This window comes from Actinia tenebrosa, unplaced genomic scaffold (genome assembly GCF_029948245.1).
Source record: "Actinia tenebrosa isolate PJP-AT-01 unplaced genomic scaffold, QUT_ActTen_1.0 PGA_scaffold17__23_contigs__length_9995812, whole genome shotgun sequence".
NCBI classification, from domain to species: domain Eukaryota; kingdom Metazoa; phylum Cnidaria; class Anthozoa; order Actiniaria; family Actiniidae; genus Actinia; species Actinia tenebrosa.
Genome location: NW_028292577.1, coordinates 8821940 through 8836722, shown reverse-complemented (window position 1 = coordinate 8836722; position 14783 = coordinate 8821940). Strand labels below are relative to the sequence as shown.

At 36.4% G+C, this 14783-nt stretch overlaps 3 protein-coding genes across 3 annotated transcripts; 2 read left to right on the top strand and 1 right to left on the bottom strand.

Annotated features, from left to right (window-relative positions):
* Positions 1-36: 36 nt before the first annotated feature.
* LOC116298437 (ADP-ribosylation factor-binding protein GGA1) lies at positions 37-8608 on the top strand. The gene is made up of 16 exons (XM_031706915.2): positions 37-77; positions 155-239; positions 323-398; positions 850-1072; positions 1147-1196; positions 1849-1899; positions 2051-2131; positions 2348-2482; positions 2922-3006; positions 3500-3766; positions 3869-3924; positions 4195-4894; positions 5410-5474; positions 5608-5715; positions 6319-6429; positions 7010-8608. Exons 1-16 carry the CDS (start codon positions 50-52, stop codon positions 7100-7102), a joined length of 2214 nt encoding a protein of 737 aa, XP_031562775.1. The 5' UTR covers positions 37-49; the 3' UTR covers positions 7103-8608.
* LOC116298439 (enoyl-CoA hydratase, mitochondrial) lies at positions 8217-11142 on the bottom strand. Its single transcript, XM_031706917.2, has 8 exons — positions 10988-11142; positions 10575-10775; positions 9907-10034; positions 9735-9834; positions 9191-9295; positions 8895-9014; positions 8711-8778; positions 8217-8607 (listed from the first exon to the last, which is right to left on the bottom strand). Exons 1-8 carry the CDS (start codon positions 11082-11084, stop codon positions 8542-8544), a joined length of 885 nt encoding a protein of 294 aa, XP_031562777.1. The 5' UTR covers positions 11085-11142; the 3' UTR covers positions 8217-8541.
* A 226-nt stretch (positions 11143-11368) lies between these two features.
* On the top strand, positions 11369-13788 carry LOC116298438 (nitric oxide synthase-interacting protein). Its single transcript, XM_031706916.2, has 2 exons — positions 11369-11869; positions 12456-13788. Exons 1-2 carry the CDS (start codon positions 11428-11430, stop codon positions 12905-12907), a joined length of 894 nt encoding a protein of 297 aa, XP_031562776.1. The 5' UTR covers positions 11369-11427; the 3' UTR covers positions 12908-13788.
* The last annotated feature ends 995 nt before the right edge of the window (positions 13789-14783 follow it).

Genomic DNA, 14783 nt, shown 5'->3' with positions numbered 1-14783 from the left:
TATTCCGCTGAATCAAGTACCGCGGCGCATGTTGATTAGGAAATCCAAAATGGAGGATAATCTCGAGCTTTTGATTGGTAATTTTTATCCTACTTTTTTTTCCAATTCTGATCACCTTAACACTTTTTTAATAATTTTTTATCAATCTTTACAGATCGAGCTACAGATCAAACTAAAAACCACGACACTTCGGACCATTTTGTAGCCGTCTGGGACCGAATTAACAAAGAAACCGATGGGTAACTGTTCAAACTCCTCTTATATTTTGAAGTTCCGGGTGTAAAATATTTCGTTTTTAAAGACTCTTTTCTTCCTTCTTAAGGCCTCAAGTAGCACTTCGGTACCTGATACAGAAAGTACGAAGCGTGAACGAAAGGGAATCGCTGTGTTCTTTAGAGGTTGGTACGGGATTAGTTTAGTGTACTTACATCAATATATGTGGGTTTTGATTTTCAGACAAAACAGGTATTTAATAATTGAAGTGATCTCTAACCATTCATTTTCTATTGAAAAATAAATGCAATGTAAACATACTTGACAGATAAGATTATAAAATTATTTTTCGTTTATTTGTACGGTATCAGCTGTTTGTAATTATTAGAGTGCAAACAATATATCCGTGAAACTTTAGTAATACTAAATAGCACAATTTTATGCAAAATTCCATTGTTTTCTATTGTTTAATTAGCACTATTTTGTACTATTTAGTAATTAGTGTTTCACGGATTAATTGTTTGCACTCTAGCAACGTTTTTCTTCTTAATTAGTTCAAAATTGAAGTAAAATAAGCTTAATTTAACAAAGGTTCATTACATTTGATACTAATATGATTATAAATTTTACTTTCAGCTTATAGAAGCCTGTGTCAAAAACTGTGGCTCCAGATTCCACCAAGAGATTGGAAAATTCAAATTCCTGAATGAACTTGTTAAGTTGCTTTCTACGAAATATGATGGTGGGTGGACCCCAGCCTCAGTCAAAGCACGTATCATAGAGTTACTCTACAGCTGGACTAAGGGTTTACCCAGAGAAACCAAGATCCTTGATGCTTACAAGATGTTGAAAAATCAGGGTGAGTTAAAAATTACAAACGAAATCACTCTTTCATTCAGAGTAAATCATGTGATTTGCTGTTCTTTTCTGTAGGTTTAATCACTAGTGATCCAGTTGATCCCTACAAGTCTATATATCCCAAGGTAAGAAACTGATATCTTGCAGATATCTCATCTCATGCAATGGACTACTTCAATAATGCAGCAGCCATCTTGAATTGCCGGCCAGCAATATGGGTCGCCTAGGAGGCAAAACAAAACAAAGATAACAAAATGACGAGCCAGGGATATTTGAGAAATTTCCTCAGTTGTGAAACTGCATTTTTTTAAATTAATATCTTGTGAAATTGTTTTGTTTTGGACCATAAATGTCAATCGACACCATTATTTTAATGGAGCTTTGTCTATTTGTCTCCTGGATCTGTCTCACTGCATCATCAAAGCAGTCCACTGACATATAATTACAGCTATTTCAAAAAAGGTTGTAAAGGAAATTTCATTGCTTATTACCGCCACAAGTACTCAGCAGTAGCGCAGCTCAATGGGGTCGAACTGCAAGCATGTAAAAGCATGTGTAAAGGTTTTGTTGCACGTTGCATACCAAGCCCAAAATGCACTATGGGTGATGTGAAAACAATCAGTGAAAAAGTTATACATTTCAAACTTGCAAAGTAACATGCAACATATGCAATAAAACCTTCACCAACCTTTTTTGAAATTTAGCTGCACTATACAAATTAAAGGTAAATTTTGCATAATTTTTTTTTACCTCTTTTCCATTCGTCTTTTTCAATAGGAAATGCAGCATCCAAAGAATACCATTTTTGACGATGAAGAAAAATCCAAGGTATCTAAATTCAATTTATTAGTCTTATAATTGTATCATAAACTGTAAATTATAGCTTTATAGGACACAGAAAGGTTCTCATGTTTATTTTCCTTTTTTTTCCTTATGTTTATGACAGACCTTTGATTAAATTTTCTTTGTTTTGATCAAGCTTTTGGCAAGATTACTGAAGAGTAAGCATCCTGAAGATTTACAAGCAGCTAATCGCCTTATCAAGACAATGGTTAGACAGGTAAATTAGGACTGAGATTTATTAAGGCCAACATGGAAATCATTCTTTAATTAAACATTTACAAGTGCTTCCCAATCCCATGAACAAAATCATTTAATTTGTCATCACGAGGAAGTAGGTGATTCCCAATTTTAGCTATACAGCTGTGTATATATGTCAAGTCGTGGTAATGTTACTGCTCATAGATTATCAGCCAACATTTCCATTAAATTTCAGGATGAAATTAAAACCGAAAAAATAGTAAAACGAAACATGGATATAGAGCAAAGTGTTAACAATGCACGGCTGCTGTCAGAAATGTTAAGTCATTATCAACCCTCTTCACCATCACAGGACAAAGAACTGATGAAAGTATGTATATGTCAATACCATGGTACTTACAGTGTATTGCAGGAGGAGATCTAGAATTTTTTAAGAGGGCGGGTTACTGTTTCAAGTTAACTCATGTTAATACTGCAGAAAAAATGGTGAAAAAATGGCGAAACAATGGTGTGAACCTGGTGCCATCTTCAATTTGAGAGCTTCAAATAAACTGAATGAAACTAGCTTAATCATCACAATAAATGCTTTCAGTTGTAAACGCTTTTTTTGTAACCTCACCACTCCACCCCTGACATGGCTAAGGACAAGATGGAGACAACAATCATTTCTTGACATGGTATCATAGTATAAATGGCATCCTAATATAACCTGGTCTATTTTATCTTAAATTAGGTAACATTAACAATTTTTCTATGAAATCAGAACCCAGGATTGACAATGTTGTTATTATATTTCGTTATACATTTAGGAGCTCTTTTCTTCATGTGAGAAGATGAGACCATCATTGTTCCGACTGGCTAGTGCGGCAACAGAAGAAGGGGATGGAGGATTAGGTGAGTTAATCCATCCACATCTCCTAGTATCATGATTGTCATATAAGTTTGATCGGGAGAGAGTTGCCAATATAAACCAGAATTGGCTCAAAATTACCACGTGACCATTGCAATGTGTATTTCCAAAAATTATCCATACCCCCTTCCCTTGGAATTCCTGAGGGGTGGGGTCAGAGAAAGAACAAAATTATTTTGAGTTTGCATGGAAGAAAATTGGAATTTCCTCTTGTGGGAGGGTATGGATAATTTCTGTAATTACACAATACAAAACTTGCAACTTCAAGACACCAGTCATATGGGTTTATATTAGTGGTGTTGGAAGAAAATATATTCTGTTGGCTTCACAACTACAGCCAATACTGGATATGTTTCTTCCCAACTAGCCATTTATAGTATGAACCCATATTTATAGTATTTAGTATGAACCCATATTATTTGTGGCTCAAAATCAAAAAAAGCTCTAACAATTGTCTTTCTTGAAATATACCTGTAGGTGAGATATTGAAAGCAAATGATGAGCTAACAAAAGCAATAGATGAATACAGGCGGAAAATTGGGACAGAAAGTGGTGGTAAAGCAACACCAGCTTCCCCAGCAGCAACACCAGCCTCTTCTACAGCTACTTCAGCCTCTTCTGCAGCTACTCCAGAGCCAATAGATACAACTGCTTCATCTCTTATTGACTTAGGACAGCACCAAGAAAATAATGGTGTTGTTGATACTAATTCTTCTGTGCTTGATGATGAACTTAAAGCTTTAGGTAAGCATGGATTTATACTGAATATGTAGACCTGTTGCCCAAATGGGTCATGCTCTGGACTTCCATATAGTAAACAAATGTTTCTTCTGTTTTAACCACTAGGTATTCATGATACACCAAATACTATGGCTTCACAACCAACAACCATAGCTACCTCAGTAAGTTTGGTAACACTTTTCTACAGGGATCATAGAGAGCGGAGGGTTACAGGGTCTTTAGTTCGTACATTGTGTCAGTACTGCAACAGATTAGGGCAATGTTCTACCTCCCAAACCCTTACCCACCCACACATACCCCCAATTAAATAAGAGTTCTGCTCCATGGCCCCATTCTTATCATGCCTATGTACATGTATGTACAGTACACTTCCCTCAAACAATCTAAACAATATTGATCTTGCTCATTGACAAAATTTATTTGATATCTAGGATATTACAGCTTTATCTTGGGGAAGTTCCCAGTCAGCACAGAGTTTTGTTGCTCAAACTCAAGCTGGTACAAACAATGTAGGTATGGTAAGACCAATGGGTTATCCTGGAACAACTGTTTCTGGTCCAATGAATCCAGTGAATCTTCCTGGTCAACAATTTACAAGAACACCAATGAACCAATCATATAGTATGCAGCCTGGTATGGGGATTTCAATGGTGGGCCCTGGAGGTCAAAGAATTATGCAAGGGATGAATCCAGGAATTCGTCCCTTGGGGGCGATGGCAGGAACACCAATGTCTGGGTATGCTCCACCTCGTGGGCCACCGCCAGCCAATAAGAGAGGACCTGAAGCTCTAAAGAAGCCTACATCTTCACTTGATGTCCTTGGACTGGATATGTTACAAGATCAGAAGCTGCAACAGAAACAAAAGCAGCCGGTGTCACCATTACCACAAAGCACAGACCAAACTCTCTTATCACTATCATCAGTATCCTCAGCTGTCAATCAATGTCAACCGCCTGAAAGACCCTTGGAACAAAATACACCAGCCAATAATGATTCTTCAAGCACAGATACTCTTTTGTCTCTGGGCACAGACACTGGAGCAGATCTCTTAACCACACCAATAACTCGTGTCTCCTCAGAACCAGAGCCATTGGACAATGTGTTTATTCCGCTGGATTCTGTTTTACCAGGTAACATAAGATAATTATTGAATGTCGCCGACAATTGGAGAATCGACAACTGGCTTACAGAGCTTAAAATAACTAGGACTTGTCCAGTCAAATCTTTGGCTTGCAGGTCAATTTGACCAGTAACGTTTCTAGCCAGGAATGAGGTTTAACTAGGCTAAAACTAATTTGGCTTGTGATTGTGACCAGTGACTGATCAGCCATTATTTTAAGCCCTGGGTTTATTGCTTTGATAGCTATCGTAAATGTAAATGTTTTACATGCAAAGAGTACTCTTTTGCTGACGATGCTTGACCATAAAATATCGAAGAAATAGAAAACGTGTGCACGTACTGTGTGCAGTTATAAAACACAAGAGAAGTGTTAGGAGAAGCATGATGTGTAGCATTATTTTGGATAGGAATGCAGCAACTGAAAGTGCTCACATGTGCTTTGTGCTTTCATAAAGCATGCGCTGCCAACTATAAAAACGCAAGATTTATAACAGTTATTTTATAATGATGATGTGCAATTTTCAGGAAATCATCAACCCTTAACAGTACTTGATAAAAATGGACTCAAGATGGTTTTCCATTTTGCAAAGGTATGATATACAAATTAGACACGTTAGGCATATTATATGAAAAGCTCTATTGTTGTCTTTACTGACCAGAATTTTTCAGATTTTTTTGCAAAATTTAAATACTGAATAATATTTATCATTTGTTTTTCATCAGACCACTGCAAAGCTTTCACGCACAGATGTGGCCATCGTGGTCATCTCAATAATGAGTACTCGAAGCACAGCAATAAGTAACTTTGTTTTGCAAGCTGCTGTTCCAAGGGTAACTTAATTGTTTCTTTGGTAGTTATACTACAGTACGAGATGCTGGGCCGTAACCAGGGTTCTGCAAGGAATGGGATCTTGAATGACCAATCCAATAACTGAGAAAAAATAAAATAACAAAGCAAAAAATAATCGATGAGTGATAATGAAAATTCTACAATTGGGAAATTTTTTGTTGTTGAATGAGTCGGCATACCTTTCTGCTTTTGCGGGGGAGTGCACCCAATGCATTCTGTTTGTTTACGGCCCTGAGATATAACAAGTAAATCAATCTTATGCAGAGCCCCATTTAAACCAGCTATGCTGAACTGAGCATCTCTGCTTAAATACTGTTCATAAATAAATAAATAAATCTTCTTGTAGCTTTAAAAGATGGTGACATTTTTCTATGGAATCTCCAATCCATCCATGTTTACTAGACTGATTCCATAATAAACAGTGTTTTTGCTTGACTCCTGTTGATTCTGGATACCACAACGCACAAAGAAGCAAAAACTACCACTTATGGAATCAGTCTACCATGTTAAATGCAAAGAACCAAGACAATTCTAAAATCTAATAAATCTTGATTGCATTTATTACAGTGTGTGTTTCCTTTCAGGCTATGAAAGTCAGGTTACAGCCTCCATCAGGCACTGATCTCCCAGCTCATAACCCAATTCTCCCTGCTGCAGCAATAACCCAAGTGATGCTGATAGCCAATCCAAATAAGGTCTGTTATATACTTACTCGTACAACATAATTATGTCTATCATCGATGCAACCCTGGTTTGAGTCCTGCCAAGCTTGGTGTTTATGCAAGTGTAGTTTCTAGTTGATTCTCTTCTGTGCTTCAAGGGTTTTACTCTGGGTTCTCTGGTTTTCCTCCCTCCAAAAAATCAACTCCTAAATTCCAATTCAATAGACCTAATCGGCTAAAGTGTTGCTATAAATGTTTCCACCCAATTCAAACCACATGGGACTAAGTTTCATTGTTCGTTATATTTTGGTTTCACAGTTGAATTCGTAGAGACAAACGCTTCTATTCCCAGAAGGTTTGAATTGGGTGGTAATGTACATAGCAACACATTAGCCAATTAGGTCCATCATGGAATGAGCAATTCGATCAAGGAACAAGGGCCACAAGTTCGTTAGCTACTAGCTATTAAGTGTTACTCTCTTAAAACAAGGTCTTAACAAAAAATATTACTAAAGTGTTCCTATAAAGTGCCTATATTTTTTCCCTATCAAATTTGTGCTAAAAGTGGCTGAGATACCTGCAGTTCTAAAAATATTGTTCTTTTTTTTTTCAGGAAACGATCAGATTAAAATACAGAGCTACCTACGAAACAGATGGAACAACGTCAGTGGAAGCTGGAGAAGTTACCTCTTTCCCATCTTTATGAGACCTTCCTGGAATAAACTAACATGCAAATCAGTTACAATCAATGTAATGTTAAACCATGTGGGATAGTAGTCAGCCTTCTCCTTTGTCTAGAAATATTCCATATTTACCTTAATTTAAGTTTTCTTGTAGAGTATAGTTTCAACTTTTTTTCCGTTTAGTAATTCTTTATTTTAAATTTTATCATCGCTGCCATGGGTGAGACACAAGAACAGCATCCCAGATGCCATTGACAAATGGTTGGCTGATTGACGGAAGTTTATCAGCCTTTTCGCATTTATCATTTGTTTGTTAGTCAACTGTTTGATGGAAATTTGAAAGGACGCCAATAGTTGGCTGCTTGGCATCTTGTGTTTTACCACAGCCATGTTGGTGGTATCTTACAAGAGTTTACTTAACAGTATTAATTGTCAATACTACAAGCATGGATGCTATGCCTTTCACTTTTAACTCTCTTGGAAATGATTGAAACCATTAATACAATGTTGTTGATGTCGATAAATAGATAGGAACTTTGTTTCAAGAGGTGCTGCACTTAATTCCATATTTAAGAATTGGTTGACACTCTAGCTTGCATTCATTGAATTACAGATGCATACAGAAAGCTTCTAAGCACAGCAGAAAATTTATAGTTGAGAGGCATGTTGATTCTGATTCTAGCTTATTTGCCTTTAAACCCTTCCAGTATTTCAAGTAATTTATCCATTAACGATACTCAGTGTAATCTAAGCTTTGTATTCAAAGTGATTACTATTATACTATTACGCTCAACATAATTACTTGATTCTGATTGGACAAGAGGAGTACAATTAAATCCCAATTAATTTGCTCAATTTTGTTGAGGGTATCATAAACAAAAATTTGCACAATCTTCTCATCCAATTCGGAATTTATAGATACTCCTGATGTTTTCAAAGTTTTCAAATTTGACTTGGTGATGTTTTGAAAATTTTCAAATTTGGACAAGCCTTTAGGCAGCCTAAAGGCTTGTCCAATTTTGAAAATTTTCAAAACACCACTTGTACCTATAAATTCGGCATTGTACTTGAGATCGCGTGATTTCCTATATTAATAATAAATCTGTCAATGAAAATAATAGAACAATAAATGCACTGTAATATTTAAATTCCATGATGAATAATATTATCCATTCTACTTATGGCTAATAAGAATCCACATGGATTTTTTATTCAAAACAAGAGTGAACCAACAGTAAGTTAACCATTGTCATGCCCAATTATGTTTTTCAGTCATTTTACAAGATAACACTCCATACAATTTACCCCTGTGTTAATCGAATTTAGACTTAAAACTCCTGCAATATATCAATGATTATGAAAAAAGTTGCATAACATGTTCGCTAAGGTCTTACAAAATTTCAGCTTTGGTCTAACTGGTCTGTTTGTTTTCTTTATATTAATTTCCTGTAGGAACTGACATTTAGTTATCAGTGAAATTGGCCTTTCTTTTCTCCACAAATGCTGACATTCCTTCTTTTCTGTCATCCTGTGTAGAAAATGGGGGGAAAGCAATATCAACCACAATGATAAATATAAATTGCAATAATAATGAAGAGTTTTCTTTGGTTCTAAATAAATTTAATGCTTACCAAAGAAAATGTTGAATGGAACATTCTCTTTTCAAAATGTAATCCTTCTTGAAGAGGCATCTCATAACCTGACAAAACAAGACCACAGGAGTCCCACAGGTCAGGATGTGAGTCAAAGACAATCACCTTTCCACAGGATGCCCAACAGCTTAATATTATCTTGGTGTTAAACTGTCTTCCTTACCTGCGTTAATAGTTTCTTTGGCAATTCCAACACTGAGTTTTGATAACCCAGCTATCTTTTCTGCTGTCTTTTGTGCCTTGTTTACGAGTTCATCAACAGGGAACACTGCACTCACAAGTCCTGCGAAAGAAATTTAAAAAAAAGAATGATCTTTGTTTTTTTTATAAAAAGATTATCATATACTTTATAAAATTAGCCAGATGGAAAAAAATCTGAAAATTATTCATGGTGTATTTTCTTTTAAATTTTTTTTGTTTGATTTTTATAAATTTAAAATCAACTAAATAGCAGCTAACCTGATTGAAGGGCTCTATTTGCATCAATAGGGTTTCCGGTTAGAACCATTTCCATGGCAAGAGATTTCCCTACAGCCTTTGCAAGTCTCTGAGTACCTCCAGCACCTAGGATGGACAGAAACTGTATTACTGCAATTTTCATAAACATGCGAACTCTGTGTCTGCATGCTGCAGGCTGAAATTTGGATTTTTGCCGTCGCCAATCAAACCAAATCAGTCAATACCTTTCATATTTTTGACTGGTGGCAGCGAAAAAAACAAATTTCAGGGTGCAACTTGGAAACAGAGTTTGTATGTTTATGAAAATTATTTTCATAAACATACAAACTCTGTGTCTCCAAGTTAATGCACCCTGAAATTTGATTTTTTCGCTGCCACCAGTCAAAAATATGAAAGGTACCGACTGCAATTATTGCAGTAAAGCATACAACAAAATGGTGTCAGATGTGGCAAATAATAATTTTATTCTATGTATCAATCCACTCATTCCTGTTCCATATTTACGATGATGTATGATCTATATAGACAAAGTGTTGAGTATTACCTGGAATTGTACCAAGTAGGATTTCTGGTTGTCCAAACTTGGCCTTCTCGCCAGCATAGATTATGTCGCACATCATAGCAAGCTCACATCCTCCACCTAACTACAGTGATAATATCAATAAATAATTAGTGCATAAGATGATATTTTCACAACTAACAGACAGGAAACTCACAGCATAGCCATTAACAGCTGCAATAACTGGCTTGCGACATTTTGCTACCCTTGTCCAGTGTCCAAGAAAGTCACCAGACAAACACTTCTGGTATGTCAATGGCTGCATCTCTTTGATATCTGCACCAGCTGTAGAAAGAAATTCATGATTTAAGAATTAATTTTGCTCTCTGCATACCTGGAGCACCAATGAAACCTTTAATCTTTGGGTTACTGGTTTCTATTAATCAATCCAAGGTTGTGGGAAAAACTGAGTAAAGTTGGCATCGCAGTGCATTTTGGGACTGTTTTACGGGACATATTTTCAAGATGGCATCTAATTTTGTACCCTAAAACAGTTTTAACATGCACTTCATTGCTAACTTGACCCAGTTTTTTCTCAACCTCGGAACAGCAAATAGTCTTTATACCAAACTAATGGGAAACTGAAATGGAATGGAAATGGGAAATAGACTGGTTCACTTCTAGCCATCTCTTCAATCCATGCACACAGCTCCACTGAACCATTTCCTTCCCCTGTCTTACCTATTACTGTTTTATGACTTATTCATGACAAGGTGTGAATGTAAGCTGATTAGAAATTGCAATTGCCTGGGGAGGGTGGAGGGCCATATGCATATTAATTGCTAAAAAATGTGGCCAAAAATTAAACGTTTCAAATTAACCTACCGGCAAAAGCCTTTTCACTACCAGTCAGCAAAACAGCTCCAATATTCTCATCCTTCTCAAAAGCGTCCAACGCATCGCTCAATTCAAACATTAGGGCATCACAGAGAGCATTCAGTGCTTTAGGCCTGTTCAGTTGGATGAACCCTACATTCTTTTTATCGCCTCGTACTTCAGTTATTATGTGTTCAAATGGCTTTTGGGCTGCAAAATGAAGGGGAATTGAAGAATTATTTTTAAGAAATTGCTGTATTTACACACAAGTATATCATGCAAAATTGTAATAAGCTTACGTAAGCTTAAAAGTTCAGCTTTCTTTAACTTTTCCACGTGTGCAGAAGTAAAAATAAATAGTGCAGAAAAAATAAAGAAAATCGTTGATAAAACTTTCGTTGGGGCAATGGATGATGTCTTACCTGAGCAAAAAGCACGAGCATATTGAGGTTGAGCCAAAGATGCAGTTCGCAATCCAAGAATACCTCGAGAAATTTGGAAAAGCCTACGAGACGCCATTTTGTTTCTAACTGCAAAGATAGTCACGAGGGAGGGGAGGGTAGATCAAGTTAGCATTCTGCTCGACACAACAAAAGGAAAAATTTGAAACTCTATCATAATATATCAATTCAGGAGTATTATATCTATTAACTAATCTTTAGTCTAATTCAAATATAAAATCAAAAAGACATCTACATTTTATATTTATAAAGTTATATTTTATAGAGTTATCTAAGGTCGAAGAAGTTTTAAGGGGGGATCCCAGGGTAAGAATGAACAAAAGCGTGGTGGCCTGGGTCTTCAAAAGCTTTGGAACCATCTTGTTTTTCTTGGAGGTTTTTTTTAAAAAGTTGCTTGTAAAATGACTCGCCACGGAAAGAACGCTACAGCCAGCACAGTATATTCCTACCACGAGAAAAAGAAGGACACTAAGTCTTCAGGGTACGGCAGTGAAAAGATTCGTTTGGGGAAAGACTCTGTGAAAGATTTCGATTGTTGTTCACTGACTCTACAACCTTGTCGCCATCCAGTAATCACTCCTGATGGTTATTTATACGATAAACAGGCGATCCTTGAATGTTTACTGCACCAGAAGACACAGATAGCAAAGAAGACAAAGGAATTTGAGAAACAAATGAAGAAAATACAGGCAGAAGACTCAGGGAAGACATCAGAGGAAGAAAGAGCGAAGTTAGAATCATTTATGAACATGGAGAAACGAATACTAACAAAACCGAGCACAGTATTCAAGGCTGCTAAACAAACTGCGACAGTTGATGAACCTCAGCCATCGACATCTAAAGGTTAGTTTTTCTGAAATGTAATGTTGACATTTTTGAATGGTTATATATGCAACTATCACCCCCCCCCCCCCCCCCGACAAGAATAAGGCAGTTTAGAAGGGGGGAGCGGTGGATAAAGGGTATGTACCTTGACCAGGAAGACCTAAAAACATTAACAGAGTGTATTTTTGAGAGAAGGCCTCTACGAATGATAGTCTGGACATAATGTTTACTAATGTTTCTACTTATCAGACTACATGTCATATGCCCTTGAAAATTATTTCTTTGTTTACTGATGTCATAAAAATGTATTTTACTTAAACACAAAACCATACTCAAAGAAATGACATGCATGGTCTCTAGTGTGTAGGTGAAACATTCCAAACTTAATTAGTCAATTCTTTTTACAGTGCCATTCAGTGACCACATAAATTATAATAGTACGTTCAAGGTTGGAGTTGCCACACACAATAAACTATAGTAATATCTGTTTTGCTATGTGCGGCAAATCCAACTTTGACTTGGAACTATAATTATTTGTGATCACTGAATGGAACTGTAAAAGGGAGTTTTCTCAAGTGTAACAGAGTTTTTGATTTTTTTTCAGTACAAAATGCAGCCAATGACAAAAGCCTGCCAAGTTTCTGGATTCCGTCCCTCACCCCAGAAGCCAAACCTACGCTAATCAAAAAGCCAGACTCCAAAACTTATTGTCCTATGTCAAAAAAACCTTTAAAAGTCAAGGATTTGATTCCCGTCAACTTTACCTTGATCGACAAAGATGACAAACCTTTGGTTGCCAAGTCGGAGCGCTACAAGTGTGCAGTCACAGGAGATACTCTTGGAAATTCTGTACCATGTGCTGTACTCAGGAATACAGGAAATGTTGTGACGATGGACTGTGTTGAAAGACTCATCAAAAAAGACATGTTATGCCCTTTTACAGGGGTTAAACTTAAAGAAAAGGATATCATTCCTATGCAGAGAGGTGGAACAGGATTTGCTGCCTCGGGGGTCACTTTGGAGGCTAAAAAGGATGGACCAGCTATGCAAGCATAACTTGAATGACTTTATATATTTTCTTACTACTATTCTTAGATCTCCACAACTTTTAGCTATCTGGGTTTTTAGTGAAGTTCTGGCAATTACAAAATTTGTAACTCAGGCCATTGTAAATTTGAATGCTGGTAGACCAAGAAGTTTTCAATGATTGAGTTTTGAAATAAATGCAGAAGATCATGAACTAGTTGTAGAGTCCTGGCCAAGTTTTCATTCAGTTTTGGAAGAATAGGAGAAGAAAAGGTAATTTAAGCCCAAGAATTTTGTTTCCTCAGGCTCAGGTCAAACACCACACTTCTCATGAGCCAAACCATAGTTAATCTATTAAGTATGGCCAAACCTAATTGAAACAATGGATAACAAGGCGGTCTTCTTTGATGTCATTAGTTTGAACTCATGTGAAGTCCGATGTTTGACATAAGCCTTACCAAAGCATTCTCTGATCTTGAAAATAATATGATGCAACTGAGTCTTAAAAGATGTAATGAAAAGAAAAGAAGTGGGCTATTGAACATTACTTGTGGTGATCTTGACTCATGATGTCACTTTAGAAGCATCTTTCTTCTTCAATGCAAAACCTACTGAGTATTTTTCAATGTCCTCTTCTGCTGGTTTTACGTTTTACCAGACAAAGCATTTTTTGTTTCAAAAATAATAAACTAGTATGTTTCAATAAACTTTCATTAAAGTGTACTTCCCTTTAGTATATCTCTATTATATGATATTTTGATTTTTTGTCTCATTGATATCTGATAGTTACGGAAGCTTTAAGGAAGTATATTATACAATGTACTTAGTATTAATTCGAATATAGTTAAAAACAAAATCTTTGTTTACTTGACTAAACTATACCTCTGGCAATAAACTAAAGCGTCAATCAAGTTCTTATATTCGGTAATGCATCGTTACTGATTATCTACAGCTTGAAATGATCGTTCGCGATTTTCCAAAAGTGCGCAAAACTGTGCGAGCATTTTCTCAAAATACGAAAGAAAGAAGTCAAAAAAGCCTATTTAACGGGCGCCATTTTCTATCACGTATTCAACTAATTGAATAAGTTGTTTGAGAATTACGTTACTACCTTTTTGGAACAACACATAGGGTCTTAGGAGAGCCCGGTCCTGAAGCGTTGGTAGAGTGGGAGCTAGTATTCACAGTGGGATTGACAAACGAAAAAAAAAAAAAATCAAAAATGGGATTGAAATTTGAGCAAAATAGAGGCTGGGACTATTAGATTTGATCACTATAGGCGCTGGAAAATGGGATTAGGAATCCCCACCCCCACCCATCCTTTAGGACCCTTTTAAAATGACTGAGGAGAATGTCCTGTCTCTGTGGTGACTAAATACTCTTTGGACCTTCACTTGCATTGGCTGAGACTATACGTAATGACTGCTACGTCACCATTACTTTCCGTAAAGCGGAATCAAGACGTCAGACCCACATTTCAGCTTCTATTAATATCAATGACATTAACAGTTGTTGTTGACGCAAGTTTTGGTTTTTGCTCAACTAAACGCTCGAGCATGCGCAGTAGGATTTCGATATCCCCCGTACGGATTAACACCAATGGAATCTTATCTAAGCGCGATAAAATGTAAAATACTGAAGATAATTAAAAAGGTCCAAAATACAACAAGAAATATTTAAAAAAAGGCCCACTTTACTTTGGAAGTAGAAGAGGAGTCCAATTCAAACAAATTAAAGGTTTTTGAAACATAATCGGAAAAAAGCTGTTCATGTGTCAGCCATAAAAACTCAATATTGCTTGACGTATTTCACCCCGCTGGGCTATAGAAATTATTATTTGCAGTTGGTGAAAAAGTGATTGACTTATTGCAACAGCCTTAGTTCATTTAATGCTTCTTGCTAATTT

Bases quoted from the DNA above. Each gene is read 5' to 3' on its own strand.
- LOC116298437 (XM_031706915.2), top strand. From the start codon at position 50: ATGGAGGATAATCTCGAGCTTTTGATTG. The intron at 1,073-1,146 runs GTGAGTTAAAAA...TCTTTTCTGTAG, and splicing joins CAAGATGTTGAAAAATCAGG to GTTTAATCACTAGTGATCCA. The intron at 6,430-7,009 runs GTCTGTTATATA...TTTTTTTTTCAG, and splicing joins TGATAGCCAATCCAAATAAG to GAAACGATCAGATTAAAATA.
- LOC116298439 (XM_031706917.2), bottom strand. From the start codon at position 11,084: ATGGCGTCTCGTAGGCTTTTCCAAATTTCTCGAGGTATTCTTGGATTG. The intron at 9,015-9,190 runs GTTAGCTGCTAT...TTTCTTTCGCAG, and splicing joins AAATAGAGCCCTTCAATCAG to GACTTGTGAGTGCAGTGTTC. The intron at 8,779-8,894 runs GTAAGGAAGACA...TTGTTTTGTCAG, and splicing joins CAAAGAAACTATTAACGCAG to GTTATGAGATGCCTCTTCAA.
- LOC116298438 (XM_031706916.2), top strand. From the start codon at position 11,428: ATGACTCGCCACGGAAAGAACGCTACAGCCAGCACAGTATATTCCTAC. The intron at 11,870-12,455 runs GTTAGTTTTTCT...ATTTTTTTTCAG, and splicing joins TCAGCCATCGACATCTAAAG to TACAAAATGCAGCCAATGAC.